At 33.9% G+C, this 25,715-nt stretch overlaps 5 protein-coding genes and 1 long non-coding RNA gene across 14 annotated transcripts; 3 read left to right on the forward strand and 3 right to left on the reverse strand.

Moving 5' to 3' along the window:
- The first annotated feature begins 846 nt into the window (after positions 1–846).
- LOC143145366 (uncharacterized) lies at positions 847–7,568 on the forward strand. 2 transcript variants are annotated; one of them, XR_012991671.1, is made up of 4 exons: positions 847–955; positions 2,956–3,109; positions 3,350–6,666; positions 6,852–7,564. XR_012991671.1 is itself a non-coding variant. In XM_076308686.1 (3 exons), the coding sequence occupies exon 3, from the start codon at positions 3,401–3,403 to the stop codon at positions 4,955–4,957; it is 1,557 nt and encodes a 518-aa protein (XP_076164801.1). In that variant the 5' UTR covers positions 847–955; positions 2,956–3,109; positions 3,350–3,400; the 3' UTR covers positions 4,958–7,568. The 2 variants fall into 2 exon arrangements, 1 of the variants encoding a protein (XP_076164801.1); XM_076308686.1 differs by having other exon boundaries at positions 3,350–7,568.
- Positions 1,155–3,277, reverse strand: Fntb (Farnesyl transferase beta subunit). Its single transcript, XM_076308691.1, has 6 exons — positions 2,894–3,277; positions 2,684–2,803; positions 2,352–2,590; positions 1,952–2,252; positions 1,629–1,870; positions 1,155–1,555 (listed from the first exon to the last, which is right to left on the reverse strand). The coding sequence occupies exons 1-6, from the start codon at positions 3,020–3,022 to the stop codon at positions 1,366–1,368; spliced, it is 1,221 nt and encodes a 406-aa protein (XP_076164806.1). The 5' UTR covers positions 3,023–3,277; the 3' UTR covers positions 1,155–1,365.
- On the reverse strand, positions 5,049–12,444 carry LOC143145368 (free fatty acid receptor 4-like). Of its 2 annotated transcripts, XM_076308689.1 has the most exons (6): positions 12,207–12,444; positions 8,948–9,333; positions 7,687–7,914; positions 6,461–6,643; positions 6,126–6,323; positions 5,049–5,794 (listed from the first exon to the last, which is right to left on the reverse strand). In XM_076308689.1, exons 2-6 carry the CDS (start codon positions 9,050–9,052, stop codon positions 5,192–5,194), a joined length of 1,317 nt encoding a protein of 438 aa, XP_076164804.1. In that variant the 5' UTR covers positions 9,053–9,333; positions 12,207–12,444; the 3' UTR covers positions 5,049–5,191. The 2 variants fall into 2 exon arrangements, with proteins under 2 accessions (XP_076164804.1, XP_076164805.1); XM_076308690.1 differs by lacking the exon at positions 12,207–12,444 and having other exon boundaries at positions 8,948–9,343.
- A 2,320-nt stretch (positions 12,445–14,764) lies between these two features.
- Uex (metal transporter uex) lies at positions 14,765–22,508 on the reverse strand. Of its 2 annotated transcripts, none has more exons than XM_076309252.1 (14): positions 21,928–22,508; positions 20,568–20,859; positions 20,331–20,480; positions 20,088–20,243; positions 19,813–20,001; positions 19,519–19,692; positions 18,815–18,986; positions 18,514–18,705; positions 18,279–18,425; positions 18,019–18,156; positions 17,661–17,933; positions 17,355–17,590; positions 17,044–17,271; positions 14,765–16,962 (listed from the first exon to the last, which is right to left on the reverse strand). In XM_076309252.1, the coding sequence occupies exons 1-14, from the start codon at positions 22,380–22,382 to the stop codon at positions 16,807–16,809; spliced, it is 2,958 nt and encodes a 985-aa protein (XP_076165367.1). In that variant the 5' UTR covers positions 22,383–22,508; the 3' UTR covers positions 14,765–16,806. The 2 variants fall into 2 exon arrangements, with proteins under 2 accessions (XP_076165367.1, XP_076165368.1); XM_076309253.1 differs by having other exon boundaries at positions 17,128–17,271; positions 21,928–22,419.
- Positions 15,747–20,950, forward strand: LOC143145668 (uncharacterized). Its single transcript, XR_012991747.1, has 4 exons — positions 15,747–17,288; positions 20,102–20,218; positions 20,399–20,539; positions 20,603–20,950. It is a non-coding gene; the product is annotated as an uncharacterized LOC143145668 (long non-coding RNA).
- On the forward strand, positions 21,965–25,711 carry LOC143145667 (uncharacterized). 6 transcript variants are annotated; one of them, XM_076309259.1, is made up of 7 exons: positions 21,965–22,192; positions 23,736–23,923; positions 24,021–24,078; positions 24,147–24,167; positions 24,399–24,615; positions 24,717–24,884; positions 24,957–25,711. In XM_076309259.1, exons 2-7 carry the CDS (start codon positions 23,750–23,752, stop codon positions 25,093–25,095), a joined length of 777 nt encoding a protein of 258 aa, XP_076165374.1. In that variant the 5' UTR covers positions 21,965–22,192; positions 23,736–23,749; the 3' UTR covers positions 25,096–25,711. The 6 variants fall into 6 exon arrangements, with proteins under 6 accessions (XP_076165374.1, XP_076165369.1, XP_076165372.1 ...); XM_076309254.1 differs by having other exon boundaries at positions 21,966–22,192; positions 24,147–24,615; positions 24,957–25,707; XM_076309257.1 differs by lacking the exon at positions 21,965–22,192 and adding an exon at positions 23,203–23,221 and having other exon boundaries at positions 24,147–24,615; positions 24,957–25,708.
- Positions 25,712–25,715: the final 4 nt, after the last annotated feature.

Below are 25,715 nucleotides of genomic sequence, written 5' to 3' on the forward strand. Positions count from 1 at the left end.
ACCTGTGTAAATGTCCGCGTCACGATACTCGAACGAAAAAGAACCGATCAAATTCTGCTTTTCGGTTAGAACGGACCCCGTTATTCGTTAATTAAAGAACGCCAATTATGAACGCAGATATAAATGAAAGTGAAAATGAAATTAAGAATTTATTACATCCAATAACGTGATCGATAGATTGAAATGAGAGTTTGTAAATTTCAGATGACTGGCCAGAGTGTGAACCTCGAAACATCATAATAGTTTTTTCGTACAATGTGTTACTTGTGCTTTTGGCATGTCCGGACACGTTCGTATAGAAAATACATTTAAAGGGTATTCATGAACCGAGTCTTCATTATAAAAATAAATATACTTATACGTAATATAAAGTTTCAAAAACTGTTGCAATACGATGTAAGTTCATTTATTGGAAATTTAATTTTCTAAATTGAAATAAACATATAATTATACATTTGTAAAAATAATTATTATGTATAATAAGTCAACGTGTTATTTATGTCGATGATGAAATTTCGTTAGAAAAACGGTAATAACGATTATTAATATCCGATTGTAAGTAATACTTCGTCAATTATTTATACTTAAAATTTTTAATTATATTCATTTTACGCGAGTGTGTTTGCTCACTTTTTTTATTCGATAAAAATACGTTAGGTTAAAATCGTTGCATCCAGTTGAAAATCTTTAATTAAATTTTAATCCAGTTAGAAAATCGCACAGCTTTTGTAAGTGGAATTTCGACTAGAACGCACACAAGATAAAAGTCGCCTAAGGCGCGTGCGTCAAATATAGCAAATAAAGATAGGACATGGCTACCCTTTCCCGCCTAACATTACAAAACTCAATCCAAACCGGAAATTTTCTCAATCGACCAATAGTTTTGCCGATCAACCTTGAACTTGAACTTGAATTTAACGCGAAGGGCTTCAATAAAGTTTGTAAACCGTTTATGGTAAGTTCCAACTTCTTAATGGGCAAAAATCCCAACTACCCTTGAATAGTCCGATATTCTTCTTCAACATCCATAACCTAATAAAAATGGCATTTGAAACAACGATAATTAAGATTAACCCGACCAAGGTCGGAAAATCGTATAGGATGTACCGATAGAGGTGCCAGTATAATAAAATAAAATGAACTGCATTCGAATATACACTCCTAAATGTTGATATTACATGTTTACAAAAATCACCAATTGAATCATCGTAATTCTTAGTTTCATTAATAAATAACTTTATATTTATACTTTGTTGGTCAAATTTAGTATGAAGTGAAATAGTATCTGTCTCTTTGAACTTTTTCCCAAAATGGAATAGAAACACTTGTTACTCTATTAATGCATTTCAAGTATCAAATACACGTTCAGTCAGGTATTGGCAGTCCATTAAAGTATTCCAAAGCATTGATCGCAGAAAGAAGTACTAGGTTATACGCAGGATGAATTACTGCTAACAAATTCGTGGTACGAGATCCAATAACCAATGGCTCTGGAGAATTTTGTGCAACTGACAATCCACTAAGTGCATAACATGTATGATACATATCCATATATCTACAACAAACATAAAAGCTTATAGCAGTTTTGTTATATTTTGTACTGCAGTGGTAATAGTAGTGTTACATGCCTTTCAGGCTTATCCAAAAGGCCACCATTATGATGCTGGCAACAAACTAGTAAATATTCTTGTACAGCTTCTTGATTGAACAACCAATAATTGGAATTGTACACCTTTCCTTCTTTTCTTAAAAATGCATGAATTAATGCAAAAGTTCCGCCTAGCCAAAATGAATAGCAACTATCTACTAGTTTGTTAGGACGTCCTTGAAATCCACCTTCCAAGCGCATTTGTCTATTTACTATCCACCTCTAAAAGCAAATGCAAATGCAAATGAAAATGGAAAGAAACTTTTTAATGTATACTAGAAAATTCAAAGAGACTGTATGTACCAGTAACGAATTCAAACGACAGAAATCGGTTTTTCCAAGAAGTTCAAGTGCTGCTATCCCACAATATGCATATCCCCCATGAGCTTCCATGCCAGGACAACCTCCAAAACCACCCTCCCATGTTTGGCATTTAGCTATCCAATTCTCTGTTCCTTTGAATATTTCAGGAGTATATATATTAGTCAACTTTGCTACAGCGATTGCACAATATGCTCCTCTTATGTCTACTTCTCCATCACAGTGCAAACGAAAAGATCCATCCTCTCCATGTAAAGATGATAAAAAGCGTTTAAGTGTTTTTCTAGAATCAATGTACATATAATTTTTTACACGGTATATCATAATATTAAACTTTAACTTCAATAATCATGCACATTGTAATTGTATAATTTGTATATACCTATTAATTACTCGATACGCTTTACAAGTGCCAATGGTACATAATGCATTTACTGCTGCGTACGTAGAAGCTAAGTGAGGATATTGCCCTGGACCTCCCCCAAATCCTCCTTCTGGTGACTGACATTTGGCCAAAAAACCAGTAATTTTAGAATAATAAAAATCTTCTAAACGCTCTTCTAACAATTCAAGGGAATGTAAAATCCAATAACATAACCATGGTCTGCTGCTGTCTAAACACTTAATAGCAAAATAACATACCCATAATGTAAGAAATAAAAGTAAAAGTACAAATTGATAGGAGAAATGATAAAGCCCTTTAAGAGCACTTACATCGTGAATTTGAGTAAGGTTGGTCAAAGATTTTTTTAACATTGCTATATGTTTTTGTCTCATTAAAGTGGGTTCATTGTTTAATTTGTACAACTTAAGTATACAATCTTCCGTACGACCCTATAATCGAAAAGTTTGTATATATAAGTAGATGATAAGATAAAAACTACACGTATATATCGGTTATTCCTATTTACATGGAAAACATACCTGTCTGATCGATGTTACGGTCTCTACACCTTCATCATTTTGCTGCTGTTCTACTATTTCAGCGTAACTTCTAACGTGAGGTTCATCGAGTTGATTGGGTTCTTCATCATCAACCATTAGATTCCACATAATGTATTGAACAGACGAAGACGTATTAACACTCGGTAGAACCAAATTATGTGTTTGAAGTGGAGAAGAAAGTGAACAAGAAATTGAGTGAGTTATTACAATCACTATATCACAATCATGTTGAATATACAATAATTACTTTACGATTAATAGCACGTTAAACTTCTCTAACATTAACTAATTAAAACTTGTGCTAGACACACTTGCAAATGATTAAAAACTGTGCGTGGAAAGCTTTAGTTATTTAACTTGTCGTATGGTGGTGCGTACGTTCCTAGTTGCGTTTACCTACTAAAACATTTCTTTCGTCTGTGACTTTATTTTCAGAAGGTGGACAGAAGGTATTTTAATGTACGAATTTTTTGTAATTGTCCTAAAATGTATATTAAAACAATTGATAATTTTGTACCAAAAACTTTTATTCTTAATACGTTTTACGGTGAAGAGACTTGTTTCTGTTGGAACGAGGACAAGCTTGTAATATTTTCATACAAGAACAATGATTCCGTGTTCGTTAACACTATAACAGCACCAGCTCCGATAAAAAATATACAATTTTTCGGTGGTCGGGCTTTTCTCATTTGTATTCCGCAAGGGATATACAAACTTCGGAGAAATCGAAAATTCGCTGTTTTAAATACAAGTGCAATCGAAATGGGTACTACTTTTTATGAAGTATTGACACCAAAGAATAAGTATCTCTATTTATACAATAAGCAAAACTTGACAAGTAAACAATTGTTTCAATTTTCTTCAGAGGAAAGTGATTCTCATGTATTATGTGTTTATCCAGTAAATTCAGAAAATGCTACGGAACAATTTATAAAAACTTTGACGAAAACAGATTCTACGGTAGAAAATTTATGCGTAATTGCAATTGGAAAGAGAGTTCTAACATTACTAAACAATATTGTTCGAATAATATACAATAGTGTTTATTCTATTAGCGATATTATACCTGTTCGAACATATCTTAAGGTTGATGCATTGCTGTTGGTCACTGATGCAGATATTATTCTAATGCATGCAAAAGACAATGAACTTGTTTTTGAAAACATTCCTATAGGAACAAATGTACAAACTATTTGTGCTAGTTTTAGCGACTTCAGTAAAGATACATTGTTGTTTGTTTATTCCGCCGAATCTAAATTATATTATGGACAAAAACAGTTATCAGAGGATAATATTCTTCAAACGAGAGTCGAAGATAAAAACTTTCTTTGTTTGCAATGTTACGATTCCAAAACAATTGTAGGCCTGACCACGGATAAACAACTAGTAGAATTTTCTATGGACACAGTAGAAAAGATGTTATCGACGAAAAATGATACTCTTATTAGTCTTTCTTGCGACATGTTGAAAGGTACCGACCTTATAATGGACAGGATTTATAAAGGGGCCGAAGAACTAGATAGATTGAATAAAGTATTAATAATTGAAAAAGATAAATTAAAAAGAATAAATTTGTACGCTCATAAACATAAAGAAAAATTTCGTCCAAAAATAATTGTACATAAAACTGCTAACGGATCACTCTTAAGCGCAAGTTTTGGCAATAAGCTACCAAAGGACAGTTGGATTGTTTTTAATTTGAAATCGGAATGTCAGAATATATTCTGTATAAAGAAAGTAGTAGACGAGGAAACTTTAGTCGATATTTCTATATCCGAAGGTTGGCCAGCAAACTCGCTGCAAATTGCAATTGATTTAATTACTTTGAAAGACGATAGATATTTCTGGTGTCTCATAAGGAATTATGTAACTGATCCTCTCCACGAGAAAAAGAAAAGAAAAATGATATTTATAAATGCAGGTTTCGTAAAGGCTAGAATCGCGACACTCGAAAGTTTTCTAAGAGAAGGGAACATCGATATGAAAGAGTTATCCAAAATTAGAAAATGTGTAAGAGAATTTACCAAGACGCCCAAGTTATAGTTGGTAGTTGGTTAAAAAAATAATATATACTCTACGTAAATAAATGTAGTCGTATTTGATTAAAAAGAAATTGTACTCTTGTTAAATGTAATACATATTTATAAAATTTTGTACTATATTTTGTATTATTTTCTATTGTCTAATGAAATATACAATTGTAAATGAAAACAATAATTTAAAGAAACAAAAAAGAAAAGAAAAAGGTTCGAACATGTTGATCGATATTTCGCTAATTCATAATTTCTCCGAGCTAGGTACTTCGACAATGCTACCTATGCTGCAGCTAGAGCTTTTCTTTGAATGTTTCTGATTCCTCGAACTACTTGGTGTCCTAACAGTGCCCAACCGAGTCTGAAACGCTTCCAACGATTTCGGGTTTTTCTTGGATCCGACGCGTTCCATATTTCTGGCATTGCCATCGAGACCGCGTCGCCAGAGTTTGGCAAAACAGACGCGAAAGTTTTCCGAGAAAACGCCGTAAAGCAGGGGATTGACCACGGTGTTGAATTGTGCGACGATCAGAGTCCAAACGAAATGATGCGATCTCAGAAAGAAATTCGTATCCTCGGTAGGCCTTCTGCCGTCTATGTAGATCAATATCATCACCGTGGTGATGGGAAGCCACATTACAAGGACTGCTACCACATTCAACAGCAAAATTCGTACGACTCGAAGATGCTTGTGTAGTCGTATCTCCTCGTGTTGGGAGAGGCTACCAGTACGGCCCTGTCGACCAGTCACCGACGCAGCTGACAACTTCCTTCCCGCCCAGGGTAACAACGTACCGACCACCGATAGTTCAGAGTCTCTTCTACCTGTTACACCGTTCTCCAACCCCTGGATGCATATATTACATACGTATATTTATCGTGTATATTTAAAAATAGAAAACCACGATACATACACGGTTAATTATAAAATACAATCAAGTTTGATAATGTCCGCACGCGAGAGAAAATGTTAAAAAGTGTTTACATCTCCACTTTAATTTACAGTCTACTAGCTCTCCTGTCATCACAATAGCGACAATGCGCGCGATGGAAGTTAGCAGTCTGTAAACTAGAGTGGGAATGTAAACACTTGTTAACCTTCTTGTGAACGGACAATGAACGAAGATGAATAATATACGCGTATATTTAGAAAATATGTATTATTATAAATGAATTACTTGCGCAACGCACGGAACAGCCCATCTGCTTCGCGAGTCGAGAATTTTTTGAAAGATCCGCTGATAATGATAGACCAGAAGAGCCATGGGTAGGAGACAAGTCAGGACGATGATCGGTACCGTAAAGCACAACGAGACGTTCACGATTTTGCTTCGTGGGAAGACCAAAGTGCAGATCGTCAACTCGTTCCTGATATCCTGCGTATTTTAACGAAGATTAAGGAGGCGCTCCGGCCAAAATATTGCATTTATTATTTGTATTGTTACCGATCGAAACGGTACAAAGTAATTTATTTTGTTATCGATATCTTTTTAACGAAGACGGTTTGTAATACCTTCGGCTTAAACCAAAATACGACAGGTAGGAAAACGAAAGCCGCGATGATCCATGTGACAAGACTAGCCGCTAGAACTCTGGGCCTCGTTAAGGCACTTCTATAAGGAGCTATTGCCAAGCATCGATGTCTGTCCATCGATATAAACGTCAATGTCCATAAGAGCACAAAGCCGCAGACAAACTATAAGGAGTAAAAGCCACCAGGTAAATGTACATTTTCAATGACTGCTCGTTGCTTTACTATTCCTTAATTTCCTGCAAAACCAACGTAAAAATGAGAATAATATTATGTTGCGCCCGTTGCGCCCGTTCACCATTTAAATTGTGAATCGTCGATAATTTTTAATTGATTTAACTATTTTAGTATATTATTACAACTTTAATTATAGGAAGCCAAATTATACATCGTGAAGAGGCGACGAGCCGAAAAAGACCACTCGGCGATCTCAAATTCTGTTACTCGTGAGGAAGAATCGTGCCACGGAACGTATCGAAAGGAGCATCGTATTTATAGGTCCACCCTTCTTGGGTGATTACGGCCTTGATCCGTGAACGAGGAAGGTTTATCGAATGACAACAACTCGTCCTATTATCGTGCACACGTGGTGTTTTGCTCTCGCTCTAATTAAAACGATCGTATTTTATTAAAAGTTCGAACGAAGCCAAAGTAAACTGAATAATAATAATAATAACAATAACAATAACAACAACAATAGTAACAACAATAGTAACAATAACAGCAATAATAATAATAACAATAATAATAATAATAATAACAATAACAACAATAATAATAATAATAATAATAATAATAATAATAACTACGATATAGAGAAGTATCTTCGCCCGTTGAAATTACCATAAGATCCATGTACAGAACAAGGATTAGCTTGAGAGAGTTATCGACCTTCGCCCAACGGGCTACAGATTCATTTTGACCTGTGTAAATGTCCGCGTCACGATACTCGAACGAAAAAGAACCGATCAAATTCTGCTTTTCGGTTAGAACGGACCCCGTTATTCGTTAATTAAATAAGGCCAATTATGAACGCAGATATAAATGAAAGTGAAAATGAAATTAAGAATTTATTACATCCAATAATGCGATCGATAGATTGAAATGAGAATTTGTAAATTTCAGATGACTGGCCAGAGTGTGAACCCCATCGTTCCTGAATTGGGGGAAGAAAATTTTCTCGGCGAATCGGAGCTCTTGGATCTTACCTGGGAGTAGGGTAGCAATCTACAGATCGTCTCCCCGAGTCGCCAAGATTGCGTCAATCTTGTGTAAGCGATCGCTGGCACACCAACGGTGAACAAGAGATCTGCTGCGGCCAAGTTCACCAGGCACAAGTTCGTGGGCGTTCTCATCTCCTTGTACCTGAGCACGCAGCCAGCTATACCCAAATTGGCGCCAACCGCCAGCACGAAACTAACGGCCAATATCACCACCTGTGAGCACGTGATGCCCTTCTATGAATTCAAAGAATTGAAATTGAAGTCACTCGTTCCCTATCCACCGTGGGAAAAAAACGACCGCGACGTTCGCGTGCTCGTGCAAGCTCATTCGAGGAACCAAAAAAAAAACTAGGACGCACTTGCGGCGCATTGTTCGCGCTTCTCTAATGAGACACAAGTTTTCGGGCGATGCCGTTGCTAATTAATAGCTCCGCGCACGGGACGCGACAGTTATACAACGCGATAAAATAATAATCACCGATGCGGATGAGCCTCCGGGCGGAGGGGTGGGTGGGGAGAACCTTCGAAAAATCGATTTTCCTTTATTTCATTTTCTCAGAGCATACGCCACCAAAAGTATCCCCGCCAAAGAATATCGCCGGATTTGCAAAATTAACGATCTTACGAGCGTTTAAAAAGATTGCAGGTGCTTCTTGTTTTGTTCGATGAGTCGTAGGGGCAATGTGTAAGGTAGTACGAGTACGTTGAGAAAGCTCAGGGAAAGAGAAATGCGAGCGAGCGAGCAAGAGAGAATTTTTTTCGAATCTTCGGCACGCGTGTATTTATCTTCCGCATTATCATTTTTTAAAATCACCCTAAAGATTTAAACGAAACGAAACAAAACAAAACGAAAAATAGTCTAAATTCGAGGTACTGTGAAATCTTTAATTTTCAATAATTTTTAAAAATTTTAGCTACGGTTATACCCATGTTCCCACCTAGTAAAATGGTTTTTGAATGTTTGATTTCAGGCAAGCAGAACGGCCGAAATTGTGGCAACCGTGAAGGCGCTTTGAACGAACGGGACTCTACTAAGGTGGTCGTAACTTCTGTAATTTTGATTATTTTTACATGAAAAATATTTGGGTATACTTTTGAAATATCGAGGCAATAGATTCGTGCAAACCCGATGCGAAAATGGGTTGCGGTTCTGCTTGAAAGAATCTCAAACAGCAGCTGGAGATGCATTGCGGCCCGGACTAGAGTATACCCTCTAAAAATGATTTCACTAGAAAAATCTTGATACCTCGACGGCGCTGGCTCCTTGTCGATTTCCGAGCTGGCTGTAGTATGTGAAATAATATCGTGGTCCCCATTCCTCGTCCTCGCCCCAAAGATACGAGGAATTCATCTTCGAATCGTCGACGTTCCACTATCGCGCGAAGGACGAGCTAGATTCGCGATCGAGATCCTTGCGCTTCGCCGGCTTCATCGTCGATCGTTTTTCCAAAGCGATCGACGTGCCTCGACTGTGCTTTATAATCGAGTTCCCGTACGTTCCGTTTATTACAGTACCATTTTAACGTTCCTCGTCCCGCGAGAATGTCGCTCGTGCGGCGTACGACATTTTTAGCGGCCTTTTATATTGACGCTATCCGCCGCGCTGTATCCGGTTGATAGGACTTATCGAGTCTGTAACAGGCGGAATCACTTAATGCAATTTAACTTCTGGACGTACAACTCGCGGTCTATTAGAGTCGGTTACGGTATCGATCGTGATCGTTTTATGATCTGTATCGCGCCTAATGATACCCGCGATACGTTTACCGGAGGTAGCAGGTAGAATTTGAGAAAAAAAATCTTTTACCACGGACACCCTACTAATAGTACAGCATATAGGTGTGACAATTGTAACCGAAAACTTTTTCTACTACACATCTGTGTCGTGCTCTACAATTTGTCCACGAGGAACAAGGTTGAGCGAATTGTTATTATTTCGCTTAATAAATGCACGTAGACTGTATCCACAATACGATGGCATATACGAGTACTACAAGTAGCGCAAATACGTAGCTGTAATTGTTTATATGTTAAAAATTATTGAGTATTCTGCACGCTATCGTATATAGTTTATAGAACGAGGGATCGTACGTTGCTCCGTTACGGCAATCGTTTCGTCGAACACGAGTTCAAAAGTTTCGAACACGGGGAACTCGAAATCAATCCCTGAGAATCGGTGTGATACAATTTTTTTGGGAGAGCAAGTAGCTAGATCGATTTCGAGTGCCAATTAACGTAGCCGAGATTCCTCGATAGAGACGAACGATGCGAAACGAGAGATAAGGGTAGTATTTTTATCATCCGTGTTCGGTTCTCGCTCATTTGTTCGTTCAACCTTAGCCGTACGCAATGGATATCGTCCGTCACGGGCTACCCTTGGTTCTTGTAGCCGAGAGTTCTATTATCCGAACAGCTTCCACGTTTCTCTTTTAATTCGAATTCTCAGAACGAAGGGATTTTAAACGAACCACTTGAAAATGTTTCTTCGAATCGATAACGAATAGTTTTTCTTTACTTGTTCGCGTGAACGAGTCCCCTTTGTCCCCTTGCCGCCTATTTTTAACAGCGGCCGGTAGACAGAATAGTAATTTGAGCTTGGAAAACATTTACGGAATGTTTACACCTCGAAGAAGATTAAACCGCGTTCGTTAGATTTAAAAAAAGCGATGAAACGTTCCACTCTTGGCGCGTGGTGGTCGAATCGTGAACGAGTTTACGCGGAACCGCGGTTATATAGTGTTCCTTTGCAAATTGTCGTTTTCTTCGGGCCGACGCATACACAGGATGTATTTGCTTCCTCGCAAACAACGAACCCGACGTTTACGCGTGTAAACTCGCTCGAAGATTTATGATCCACCGGGGGAGCACTCGCTCGATCGCTCTTTCTTCGATTCTGGTCAATTTGCCGATTCCACCGTGACGGCGGCCATTTACATTTTCTTTGTTCGACGATACATCCGTATCCACCCACTTCCACTGTAAAGGTACCAGCTACTCTACCAATGTTTCTGTCTTCTAATTTGTGAAAGTTAATTGTACACCCAAAAACAATGAACAATTCGTATATTTTCATCAAAAAGTTACAAAGTACCATACTATATTTATACATTATATTAGTATACTGTGTGTCCTGTAATGCATGTACGATCAAAAACAATGGAAAAGAGTTCGTGTAACCGTGTGCCTTATTTGTCCTTGTTTATGAGATACAACGGATTTTGTGTCGTTCGGAATGACAACTTTGTGCTTCTAGGAATGTTAAATATAGCGATTTCTAGAGTATGAACAAAATTTGTAGATTTCTCGTTCACGAGGTGCCCTCTGTTCATGAAATTTCTTAAATATCCTTTATTTCACGAACGAAGACAAACAGGACACTTTTCATTGTTCAAGATCAACTGCCAAAGTACGGGATACCCTCTACATTAATTGAATTTTCAAATTCCGTGATCGATGGTGCGTGCGTGCGTGCGTGCGTGCGTGCGTACTTACTATCGAGTTCGTGTTTACCCGTGCGGAGAATGAAAAACAAAATCACCAATAAAACAATAATGACCCCGGGAGGAGAAAGGATAAGGGTGGAGGCGGCGGTGGTTTAATAAAAATGACACCTGACAAATCGAATCGTGGACAAAAATAGGATCGAGGGGATAATCGATTTTTTTGTTTTCATACACACACAGAGAGAGAGAGAGGCACGCACGGATATTTATAAGACCGGCGGAACATCGATATTGTTTGTACCGAAAAATAGAGGAGATCGAGGTTGAATTTCGCGTCAACGAAGGAACTGAAATATCCTAATGATCGAAGGGAGCGGCTTTTACCCCCACAAAGAGAGAAATTTCTCGTTCGTTTCGTGCAATTACCGCGCGGTGAGTTTCTCGTCTTATTCTCAAAGAACTTTTGTCCGCGTACACGAAAGTAAGTACGATTAGTTTTTTTCCTTTCTTTTTATTCCGTGTCGCGGCCACGAGGGTTAAGAACGCGCAATCTTGAACGAGCGTTCTGTTACGTCGCTGAATCTAGTTCTTGGCTTAATAAATGATTTTATTGAGGTTCATTCGTGTAACGTTATCGTCATACCAACCCAGATCTTAGGAATCAAAAATAGTCGTGTTTCAATTATTTCCCATAGCCGTCGCAATGAATCGTTCGTTTCCTTTCCTCTGTTATCGCTAAAAAACGACCCTAATATGTATATCCCTTCAATTTTCCGTTTATGTCGCATTATGCATTTTACTCGATATGGTTCGTCCCGCAACACGATCGACGATTTACTTTTACACAGATTACTTGAAAAGACGGCCAAAACTGTTTAACACATGCATTCTTCGTGGTGATAAAATGTATAAATTTATTTATTTAAACGTAACGTCACACTTTTATTAAAAACTTTTTCATAAAGCGTAAAAGTATACGTGGAATTATAGAAAATAATTGTACGCTTATTTTTACAATGAGAAAGATGTTACGTTTTAAAAACGCAAATGAAACACACGTACCTTTAAAACGGTGCGTGAATCCAATATTATTCAAACACAGATAACCGTGAATATTATATACAATGAAATTTTAGTTTTAAATACCGACACGCGCCGTTAAACCGTTTTCAATACACTGAGAAAAGAAAGGAAAGAAACAAATTTAAACGTTTCGTAGAAATTATTTTGTAGTAGCGCAGCGTGTACAAGTACCGCGAACTTGCGCGAATTTGCGAATAATGCATCCGACGCCTGCAGATGCTACCCGCTAACTGACAGCATCGCGCAACCATCATCTATCGGGAGTCGTGTTCCAGTCGGTTCACTGCGCGCTTTGTTCTGCGCAGTTTCAAAAATTTTCTGACAGTTTCTTAAAAAACATGTGAATATACTGTACATATAGTTTACGAGGATACAAAATCAATTTTCTCTTGTACGTAGATTTGTGTGGGAACTTGTATCGCGCATTTTGATTTTATTTTTTGAACGTAATCACCTGGTTTCGAGTTGTATCGCGTATTCGAGGACGCTCTGTACGAAACCTCGTACTATATGTAAATCGTTCAAACGATCAACGTAGCGAAGAAACAAAAATTAATAGCTATATTACAAGAAAAGTGATCGATTCGTTCATTTCTTTTGTAAATATCTTATTTCAAATCAAGGAACCGGTGTACACATACGATAAAAGAGGTGCAACTCGAAGACCATCTACCAGAGGGGAACTTGAATGGTCGTAACGAATTGTCGACAGTCTTGGAACGCAGGAGGGTCCGTTTTATACAGGGTGTTCGCGTTCCTATTATTCAATAATTTTCCTTTCAATCAATTATCTCGAAGAAAGAGATAGTAAGAAAGAATTTAATTATTTTTCTTTTTTTATAAGGGATTCGATGATTGAAATTAATGTTCTCGAAATGTGCTATTCGGGGAGTCGTTTTTACACGATCTAAACAAAACCACGGTTTACCATTGTAAAAAAAATAGAAAGGTAGAAGATCTTTCTGATCCAAAATTTATTATAAATATTCAAACATCGTGTAAGCATTTATGTTCCTTGTAAAATATGGTGAAACACTTGCCCTCTTCCGTTCCTTTCCTACATTGTTCATTTTTAGGAGAAATTCGATGTACGAATAATATAAACACCTTGTATACGCAAGGGTGAGCGTTGTTCTCTCCCGCGAGGGGTGCAGCTCGTAAATAAATTCAACTGTGCAGAAATGGAAGACTGTTCTTTTGTGCTCGTAATACCGCTTATGTCGAAAGTGTTAAGTTTAAACGATCGTTAAACTTGATCGTTATTCGATGGTACGATAGATTTTACACGATACGGGAGAAATTTCTAAATAAGAATTTTAATAGGTTTCTTTTATTTTTAATAAATCGGACCGCATTTAAAACAGGCCAATAGATATTACACACAGATGTGACAGATTGGAAGTCAGTTTCATTGTTCGAAAACAAAAATACTACAACTTTGAAAACGAAATTGTACTTTTATTTTTGTATATAGTAATACATTGTTATATGGATATATTTGACTCTTTTCGAATGTATATTTTTTATCGACATACATCGACTCTACAGTAACGATAATACAGAATTAATATATTATATGATTTTGTTGAAAGTATGTACAGTAGTTTCGCTGCTTTACACCAATACCGAAGATGTTAATCTTTTAGTATGCATGTTTTCATTCGAATAAATTTTAATATATCAAAAAAGAGTATACATTATGGAAAATGAAGCAATATCTTCGATCACAGTTTTCATGAAATTTAATTACTATTGCCAAATATTATATTGATGTAAGCAGTACGGAGCACTACTTTCGTTTACAGGCACGCTGTTATACGTTAGTCGATCAATTATCACATTACAAATGTTAGATAATGTGTATCTCTCTTTTACCGTTGTTTCTTTTCTTACAATTTCCTCTACAAGTTAAAACATTGATTATAAAGCCGACTTAAGACTTTTATGAACGTAAGAATAACGACATAGTGTTAATAACATCTATAGTTTCTATGAAAAATTATAAGTATCAATGAATCCCAACAGGTGTAATAAATGGTTTTTAAAACAAATAACTTTCATTGTAACTTTACAACAAAAAGATGATCAACGATAATGATAAAGTAAACTACGTAAAAATAATAAATGCTACAGAATACACGATATGTATCTATTGTATTGTGCATGTACGTATTGCAGTTTAAAATTAAACATCGTTTAAATATGCTGACATTAATCGTTCACTTTTTGGAATATATCTATAGAATATCGTAAATATACTATGTTAAAAAGAATATATTTTAAAGCTATATCATACATTATTTCATATATACGAAAACATTCCACAAAGCTACAAGACACATGCAAACAATATGTCTACATAAAATCGTTCAACTTTCACTCTCTCTCTCTCTGCCTGTCTGCTGTGTGTGTGTGTGCGCGCGCGCGCGCATATATATATATATATATATATATATATATATATATATATATATATATATATATATATATATATATATAGAGAGAGAGAGAGAGAGAGAGAGAGAGAGAGAAAACGATTTTGTACAATTTGCGCTAATATAAAATTGATATATTTCTTTGTAAGATATCAGCAAGCATACACAGAATTCGATAATTTAAAATTGAGTTTTCGTTCAAGTTGTTTTGAACAACTAATACTCTTGTAGCATTAGCAATCAGTTTCGAATTTTCAATTTGTTCTCTAAAATTTATGTAAAACAAACATTGAAACAACAATTAGTAAGTATAAAAAATATGGCAGTAACAGTCTAACTATTAAATTTTAAGTGAAAATAAAAATAGATCGCGATGATTGAAATGAGAAACTGTATATCTCGCCGTTATTCTAATGATCCTGTATGTTGAACTTGTTCTATATTTCTTACGTTAAGTACGCTAGACGATTATTATTTCAGTAAAAAATCTGACGATACGTTCCATTTTTGTCTTATTTCTTTACTTCGCAAATTTAACAGCTTATTAGATAATTATTATCTCTTTATTAGGGATAATTCAAAATTCAAGGAGATTTCTATTCGTACTTACTTAAACTATTTTCAACTTAGGATATGTACAAATGCTGACCGTCAGTTTGTATTGGCAAATTATTTGTGTTTCATACGATAGGAAAAGAAAAGCCCAAGGTAGGCATGTATGATTAGAGTATCGAATTTCTTGAAATTTATCAAATTCCTTTCCGGGGATTGTTCGTGTTATAACTTAATATCTCATTCATAATACATGACTGTATTCTTATATTACACTGTGCACCAGTATATTTTCTACGTTATAATAAATACCATGTATTGTATGAAAGCGTACGACAAATGAATATCCGTTTTGCTTTAAAAATATTTAAATCAGTAATATCGTAATATCGTAATATCGTAATATCGTAATATTGTAATATCGTAATAACGCGAGTGAATTGAAATTAATGTACATTTTACATTTATTATTGAAATTATACTCATTTTCTATTAAAGTGCATTTCATAGTAGACGATTAAACACAGTTCTACTATTTTTTAAGGCACTGAATAAAAATATAATGAACTATCGTATTTATATACCGAGAATCTTCTTACAATTGATTGCAAAGATGCGGGATTTATTCGTTATTTCTATTCACACTATTCACATTTGTATCAGGGATACGATACAAGAAAATCAAGATTACTGAACGAAAAAAATATCTCAAAGCTCTTCCTCCTTGGTGTATTTATAGAGTGGACTAAATAATGCGTTTAAACGCTCTTTTGAAAACGTTTCTCTCAATTTGTACTCACTTTTACTAAATATTCAATATGCTTTTTCTGATCGAATACATTCTTTGTTCCTACGCAGTAAATGAAGTTACAACGCCTTAACGATATTCGCTCGGTATTCATTGTTTCAAATCCTATCGGAATGTGTTTCGTTCCTTAAAGAACATAAAAACACAAAGAACGTTCATATGTAACCGCCATAAAATGTCATTTAAATGACAGATATTTTAATGTTAAAAATGAAATACACATTTCAAAGTTTCGCTTTTCAAAAAAAGTGCATGGCAAAATGATATTTACAGGTGTTAAATAGAAACTGTTGAAAAATATCTGTGCATTTTACGGTCAATATTAGAAGATGAACTTTTCTATGACAGTGAAAATATACAATTTCAATGAGCGTTTCGCTCCTTATAAGACAAACTATTATGCTTCACAAAACGGCACTCAAACAGAAATAAGACATTCATTGAATGAAAAGACGTTTGAGTTTTGGTTACGTATTATGTTGCTTACATTGACTATGAGAAGAATTGAATGCGTATGAGAACGTCTGTAAATTTGGCAATCTTCCCTGAGCGTACTAACTTCATAGAACTAGGATATCGCGGACAGTCTCTGAGCTATTCAAAACTCAAAACTCCCACGATCGGCTATCGATTTGTTTCGCGATAAATATTTAAGTAATTTGTTAAGTACATAATGCCATGATAGCATTGTTTGTCATAGAGGTTTTTCCTGCTCTTCGTTGTTTGATACCTGCAAGTCCAATAGCGTCGACGTGGTCAGTCATCATCGACTATTCCCCGAACGTTAAGAATCCTCCTGCTTAGGCAAGAGATTCGTTTTTTCTTCGTCCTCGATTAATTTCTTTCCTGACATCACTATGTTTACTTCTTGACGAGCAAGAATTTCCGTATCTAAATCTAATTTATTTTGTCCTTGAGTGGGACTTGTTACCGAAGATGTCTAAAACACATGCATCCAATTATTACTCTTCACTATTATACTCTCGATGATGAAGTAATAAAATTTTAACAAAAAAGAGACCTTTATTGGGGAATTCTTTAGTTTGCCATTATGATCGCTATACGATGAAATGAACTTCGAATGTGTAACTGGACTAGCACTGACCGGAGCTGGTGAGGTTGGGGCAGTGGCACTATGAACGGGAGATTGTACGCTGCCCTTCTCTTTCTTGGTCTCTTTTTCTTTATCAACTGGTAACATCGGAGATTCTGGGACACTGTGATCATCCTCGTCCAAAGAGTGCAATAACTAAAAAAAAAAAAAAAGTAATTATTAAAATGTTTATGCGACGATTTAATAACATTCTTATGGACTGCAATTTTATAATTAACCTTTTCTACTTCGTCGTCAAATTGCTCTTGACCAGGTAACGGATCTTTCTGGCTCCTTTCCAGGAGTGTGGCTCGTTTTGCAGCCAAATATAAAGACCTTTTAATTTTAACATAAAACACTTCCGTCACGGCACGCACTGTATAATCGGGAACAAATGTATATCGTAACATAGAATCGAGGTTGATTGACTGTATACTTCCCACTGTTTGAGGGTTCGTATTAGTGGGCGATTCCGCTGAAAAGATCGATATATAAGAAACTTGATAAAGATCTTATTAAACAGATAAATATGTCGTAAGTCTTACCAATTCCTATATTAACGGTAAGCGCTTGGGAACCGAAATATGTAAATGGGCCGCTTTCGAACATCATATTCTCTTTACCGACTGTAACTTCAACTCGGCCTTCCAAGATCAAAACAAAATAGTCGACTGCTTTTCCTTGTTGATAAATTACTGCTGCCGGATCATTTCTCGCCTTTTCGCGCGATTTGACTTTGATATGATAAATAATATCTTGTTTAAGCAAACGACGTAAAATAGTTTCCGATATTGTATCGGGCTTAAATGCATCTACAGCTGTGGATTATACATTACACTCAGATGTATTTTAATATTTTTATATAAATCTCATATTTTCTTAAATCAAAACACTTCTTCCTACTTGTAGACAAATACTGAAACATGGCCAGTGTCAACTGCGGCGATATATGAATTCGTTGGTTCTCTTTCTTCTCCGCAAACACAGTAAAGTCTTGTACTTTTTGCCTAGCTTGTCTCCTACGTTTCGTTCTGTTATCCGCTATAAAAAATCACATTCATAAATACAAGACACGCACGCACACGCACACCCACACGCGCATGCACGCACAATACTATAACGATAATGAATCCACAATACGCTTTATCTATTGAAAAACTCACTAAAGACATCAGTTTCATCCATGATCTCAGCTTGAATTAATTCTTCTATAACATCTTCCAATGTAACCAATCCTATTACTTCGTAAAATGGATCTCCTTCACCTTCATTATTTACCCTTTGAACAAATGCCATATGACCTTTATGACCTACAATAAGTGTGTATATTTATAATATATCTACTTTGCACATAATTCTATTAAACAGACTAATAATGTTTATTTAAAAAATATTAACCTTCTTTAAACTGTTTAAACATTATGTCTAATGTAACATCTTCGAAAATAAAATTGCACTGATTTTTATAGAATTGACACAAAGTTTTAAGCGGCATGTTATCATCTGGATCAACAAATGCAAGATCTTTAATATAAAGCATTGTTACTATATTTGTCCTAGTCCCCTCAAATACTGGTATTCGCGAGAAACCTGAAAATTGACAATAGCAAACACTATAAACATTCGTTTACATGAATTAATGCCCTTGAAAACAATATTGTTTTAGTACAAATATTTATAAATAATAAATAATTCATACCTGATTTCATAATCTCTGACACTGTTTCAAAATCTAAAATGGCATTGTAATCTAACATGTATACATCTTCAATTTTTGTCATTACATCAGCAACAGTTTTTTTCCGCAATTCTAATGCTCCGGCAATAATGTTCACCTCATCTTTTTCTAAATCGTTATAACCTGTGGTCACCTACAAACAACAACATTGACATAGTTACGATTTTACATGCATTGATATAAAATCATTAACCATGTTATTACATTATATAAATGGCACTCAGAGAAGGGTTCAGGATATTAATGATACAAATTGATTTCTTTTTACTTATATACATACATGTGCATATGTATGTATATGTAGACCTGTATCTTATATATAATACATTTTAACGATAAGTTCAACTTAAATTAGCACAGTATAAGTATGTAAAGTTATCTTATTTAAGTTTCACATTGATAAGTAATCTAACATATACTCTGTAGAAAACTTCACTGTGAAAATTTCAAGCAAACGTCAATAGATCTGTATCTTACCTACATATGATTGAATTTGGATGTTATTATAATTATCTGTCCTATCCACGTTCATTCTGATAAGATCCATAACGGTAAAAAGTTTAGAAAGACGTTTGATAATGTACATTTCAAATCATAATCGAAAAACTATATTGAATATGCATTATTAAAATAATATAATAAACTGATGGTTCTTTTTTTCTCACCTTCACAAGCTCCTTTAATCGTTCGCGATTGTACACATTACCAATTTCTTCACCAAGGAGAACATCTAAAAGTTTGCTAATAGGATAGCTCAATGGAAATGTTACTATCATGGTTAATTTTGTTATATAAATTGTTTTCGCCCCAATACACAATCCATGTCTACTACAAATAGCCTAAAAGAATGACATGTTATAACACAATTAATTCTATTTATTATCTTTAATAAATGAGTAACAGAAAAAAATCATACAAATAATAAATTAAATATATCTTCATAATATAAATATACATACTTGAGGGGATATTTCACCAAAAATTACAATAGCTAAGGTGGAGCAGATAATAGCAACTAATCCAGAAGTCAAATCATCTAGCAAAATGGTAAAGATTGAATTCACCAAAACATTTGAGAACAAAATTGAACATAACAAATAATTCCCATGATTCCTCACTGGTTGTATTGTCCTTGCATATTGTTTTTCCTTTAATATAGAGATGATTAAAGGATTATTAATTAGTATAAAACTATAATAATAGAATTAAATCTATTTAATGTAAATAAAATTACCTTTTCTGTTCCAGTATTACACAATATTTTTAATTCAGTTCTATCCATTGCCATTAATCCCAGATTAAGACCAGAAAACAGAGCAGAAAAACTGAGACACGTAAAAATAATGACAATACCGAGCCATAATGGTAAGAATTTTTCATACGTATAAATCTGTAAATAATTCTTACTAATAGACATACTTAATATCATAATTTTTCCTAATAATTTATTTGTTTCTGAATGGGAAACATTACTTACAGTATTCCACGTATCGGTACCTTGATGTTTAAAGAGTAAAAGACTTGTATCTTTCTTTCCATATATAGGTTGTTTTACACACACATAAAATGGTGAACCAAGTGGCAATACCACATCAATAGTTGCAGTATGATTTTTTACATTTTTTACCTATAACAACCACATATTTTGAAAGAAGGATGTATGCATATGTCTGCTCAGCCATTAAAGTAAGAAACAACATAATTAAATGCTTACTAGGAATTCATTGCTTTTAATTTTATCACAAATAGTACCCCGTTTTGCTGGTTCATCTGTAAAAGTGATCAAAGTACCTTCTGTGATACCAAAGCCGAATAATCGTATAACTGCCCTGCTTCCAGCTAGTATCTCAGGAATTCCATCTTCACTGTACCAAGGATCCTTATCTGCTATTTCTACTCTCAAACCTTCAATAAATGCTTCTCTATGACTTTCATTGGCCATTAAATTTTCATTATCATCGTTAACAGTGGGTAATAAATTGGCACGACGTGTACGAAAATATTTTCTGAGAATAAAATATATATTATATTAAAAAATATTTTAGGTAACAATTCACATTGATCAGTGTAATATTCTTGGCCCTTATTAACTTAAAAACTTATTTAGTGTTCTATTTATAATAAATTTTGCCAACTGTACATATTCATATAGACAGATATAGAAATATAGGTCAATGTTACTATCATTTTTCAAGTTATAGTTAAGAATACAGTAGAGAAATATTTTTCACTTATTTAAGAAATGGCGTGTTATTAACCTTTTTTAAACATTTCAAATGAAACATTGATATTAAATAAAACTATAAAAACTATAAAAATTTAATTTTATACAGCAATTTACAATTTTTTAAAGTTGTTGATACATATTAAGCATAAAATATAAGTTAATTGTATGTGAGATGATAAATGCACATCAAATTTTTATAAATTTGGGTGTTCTTATAATATTATAAAATAAGAAATAATAATAAAATAAGGTATAAAATATTAAATAAGAAATTTGTAATCAGTTATTTTGCATACATAATTTGACATTTAATACACCATTAACAAAAACTTTATTAGTTAGGATTTTTAATGACAAATTATTCACAGTTACTATTTTCAAACTTTTATTCTTTTATAAATGAAAAATTTCAGATTTATGGAAACATTAATATAAACACTTACATCTTTTTCATATGTATATGTTAGTAATAACGAAACAAATATAAAGGTATTCCCATATTACATATATTCAATGGTAAATAATTATGTCCAAATATATTTCTATGTATAAGCTATCTTAATGACTAATGTTATCTGTACTATGATGTTTAGGTATGTAAATAAAATGAATTGAATAAAAAGAATTCATTACTGATATTACATTGTATAATGGAAATAATAAACATTTGACATATATAATTGTAATATGTTAGGATAAAATCCTTGCTGTCGGTAATATCGGTATTTTCATCCTCTTAAAAAAAATTATGCCATGTCATAAGACGGATATCTATTATTAGTAAAGGAAGTAAGTTTTCTTCAGTAGTACTAAGCAAAAGGTAAATTATAAAATATTCAAAACTTACTCCGATTGGAACGGGGAACTGATAGTAATGTTGCTTCCAAGATTGGTCCATGTTTCACCAAACCTGGTGACGATTCTTAGACAAAAATAGATCGTGGTAACCTTAAAATTGGGAATTTGGGCGAACTGATATATCGCACGATTGCCATTCGGTGCAATCCAGAGTGCGTTCAATTTGTTGTTTGAATCACAATTGTCGGGTGTGGGTGACCAGCATAAAGAAACATTTTTCTCGAGGCCGGTGCCAAAAACCTCAATCAGAAAATCTGAGCTAACAGACAAGTAATCTCGCGCATAAGATTGTTTTGTATTTAAGACATTCACTGATTTTACATTTGGATTATCAAATACTTTCACTCCTGTAAATGCATTAGCGTATACTAAATTGAATATCGTAAAAACAAGTAATAAAAGAGCTGCCGGTGTGCCTGAGCGGTCAACATGTTGCGCCATCATGCGACAAGTGCACCATGACAACTTCACATGATAGTGCTGTATTTATAATCTCGCGTTCTAATAACTGCGCCTGCGTATTACCTCAAATGCATCTTTTCCATTATTCGTAAGACATGTTATCATTCTCTCTGGAAGTGGGGAAAATATGACTCAAATTCGTACATGCATTAACAATTCATCAATGTTAAAAATTTGTTAATGTCGATATGTTAAACTACTAAAATTCTTTCCTACAAGAAATTGCAATATTTATATCGACAATATGAAGTTGCTAGTAATTCGTACCGTAACCAAAAAAAGAACGATTGTTGAATAAAAAATATGGATTTATGATAAAAGAAATGTTGATCTCGAAGTGTTCTCAAAAACGTCTAAGCATTAAAAATTTAATAATGCCATTTGAATCACCTGTAAAAATTATGAAAGACATGCTTCACCTTTTTTTTTTAATTACTTGTCTACAAGATATTTCGTTGTATCAACACGAATAGAACACTGTATACATTGGTGTATGCAATATATGTTCCTGTTTATAAACATTGACAGAAATATAAATTGTTGTCTAGCATTTGTATTGCATTATCCATGAGAAATTATGAATGTTTTCTCCAGTTATAAAAAAAGTCATATTTAACGTTCCGGTAGACATTGCAGACTCTTTTCTTCTGCTCTCGCCAATCGTGCTCTATGATCGGATTTATCATTTACATCGGAGAAAGCACGAGATGCAGGAGCAGAAACAACCAAAAAGAAACAAAAGTACCCTTTTTATTTCAAAACCAACCTCACCACGTCAAGAATGACGAATAAACTAGGTCTCTAGTTCCTGTCCTAGACGTGTGGGTGTAAAGAATTTGTTTAACATTTATATTTATACGAAATAAAATATAGCGAATGCTGTGAAAATCAAAGACCTCTATCGGTATGGTAACAAACTACTGACAGACTACTCATCCAAGATCATTAAATATAAAACTACAAACAACTGATATATCAGAACAGTTAACATTTGTGAAACTGTAATACTACCAATCAGAAGTCGAAACGTGTTTGCATATTTAATAGTAAGCGTGTCCGAATTCCCTACACACAGTTGGTAACATAACCGTTCATTTTAGGCGGGAATTGTTGCGCGTGTGCAATATATAGTTAATTTCCAATAAGTGTATAAAAAATTGTGAATATTTGGCATTACTTTAAAATTATACGCCACCTAATTTTACTTTATTTCCGCCTTACGTAATTTTTAGTTGGTTAGTTCCATAAATATCTTTTAATTGAAAAAAACTACGCAGGTTGTAATGTATTAATATTGTATTAAAGTAAAATAGGTATATTTTTCTAATATTCTAGACACATTCACAATAATGGAACAAAAAATCATCAATATTATTAAAAGATTTAAGTTTGAAGACTTAGAATCAGCGGTAATGCCTTCTTTTCCTGAAATATCATGGACAGATGTAAAATTCACACTAGTTAGAAATCGCAAAAGTTTTACATCAGTAAATGCAGCTCAAATTATCATGAAAGCAGTAGTTGTAAGTTTTACATGGAAATATGATAGAATTATATATATATATATATATATGTATGTATACATTTACACACACACATAAATATTGTTTATTCTTATAGCAAGCAAAACTTCAAAATAAAGATTTAAAGGAACGTTTCTCGACATTGAATTTAATTGGTAATATCTATTTCTTATTATTTCTTTTTATTTACTTGTAGATTGATAATAATATTTAAATATTTCAGACCTTAGTTGGCATAGTAAACGTAAGATATGGTATGGTTACACATTAATAGATTATAATAAATCTGCAGATCAACCCACAATTAGAACATTACAATATTCTATGAAAAGATATTTTGATTCAGTAAATGTGAAATTAATCGTGAAAACAAACATACATGATGATATTTTGTTTATTTCTCTGACAACAAAGAATATAAGAAACAAGAAAAAGAGGTCAGACGTATATCCTCTTTATATTGCTTTATTCCCAGGTCAAGAAAATTTTTTTATAAGCAAAAAAAATGTTCCGCAAGATATAACGGATGCATTAGTAACTTGTATGGGATCTAAGGGAAGTAAAATGCTGAAATTAAAAGGAAGACATCTTAAATCGTTAAATGAAATGTGTTGGAGACGGAAAGGACACATATTAAATTGTGAAAGTATTAATGAAATTCTGCAGTATAGAGATGCTAGTCCTGTGAGAAAGTAATATTTACCTTAAATATTTCTAAGAAAATGGTTTCTAAACATTTTTTTGTAAAAAGGGGATAATACTTATTGTATTATGTATTTTGTATATTTTTTAGGAGTACAGGTACAGACTATATGCAATGTAAACAACGAAAAAAGTATGCGGAAAAGTGTTTTGGTGATAAACCTCCTACTTTGGAATCACTTGTTATGAGTGCATCAAACATACCATGGGTACACAGTGATATATCGAAAGCACTACCAAATGAAAAGATCAGTGTAACGTGAGTACAGTTCTTATATTTTCAGAATAAGTATAATATGATATAATACTCTTAATTCTACATATATTTCAGATGGGAGTTTCGTAGTCACAATATTACTACATTTTTAACAAAATTAATAGAGCAACAAGTACTTGTTACACCAGTACCAAAATATATATCAGATTTCATGGTATCAGGTAAAAATCAACTTATACTTCAAAACAATTAACAATTATGTTCATATAGTATGATATTGATATGTAATTACTATTGACGGAACACTATTATTTTAAGTGCCAAATGTGAAAAATTGTTACTATTGCTATGTTGTTTTATTGAAATCAGTCAGAACTAGTTATATTATTTGTGCAATTTTTTCCATCAGACTGATTTGTAAACATTAGTATAAAACTTAAGATTTTTCTTTTATAAGATTTATCGTACTTTAACATTATGTTTAATTCTTATAAATGATATGTAAAAAAATGTTTGTTGTGTTCTAACTTGGTACATTAAATAAAAAGTAATGTGTTCCATACACCTAGTTCCAAGAATTAGTGCTAAATTAGAAGTAAATGTTCAGTTTGATTCTATCTCCTCTTCTTCTTAGTCCGTGTTTTGGTTTCTCATATTTTATAGCGAATTATTCAATTCACTACACATAAGTAGGTTAGCTCTTCTATATTAGACATTCTGAAAGGTCCAAACCATTCCATAGTGCAATCAATAAAATAATAAACTTATGCACCAATGTTGTACAGCTTTTAAGTGTCTTAACATATGAGATCAGTATTAGTATTAAAGATTTTCATTTTGAAACTTATAACTTTCTTCTAGAAGGGTAAGAGT

The sequence above is a fragment of the Ptiloglossa arizonensis genome, chromosome 4 (genome assembly GCF_051014685.1).
Source record: "Ptiloglossa arizonensis isolate GNS036 chromosome 4, iyPtiAriz1_principal, whole genome shotgun sequence".
In the NCBI taxonomy this organism is placed as follows: domain Eukaryota; kingdom Metazoa; phylum Arthropoda; class Insecta; order Hymenoptera; family Colletidae; genus Ptiloglossa; species Ptiloglossa arizonensis.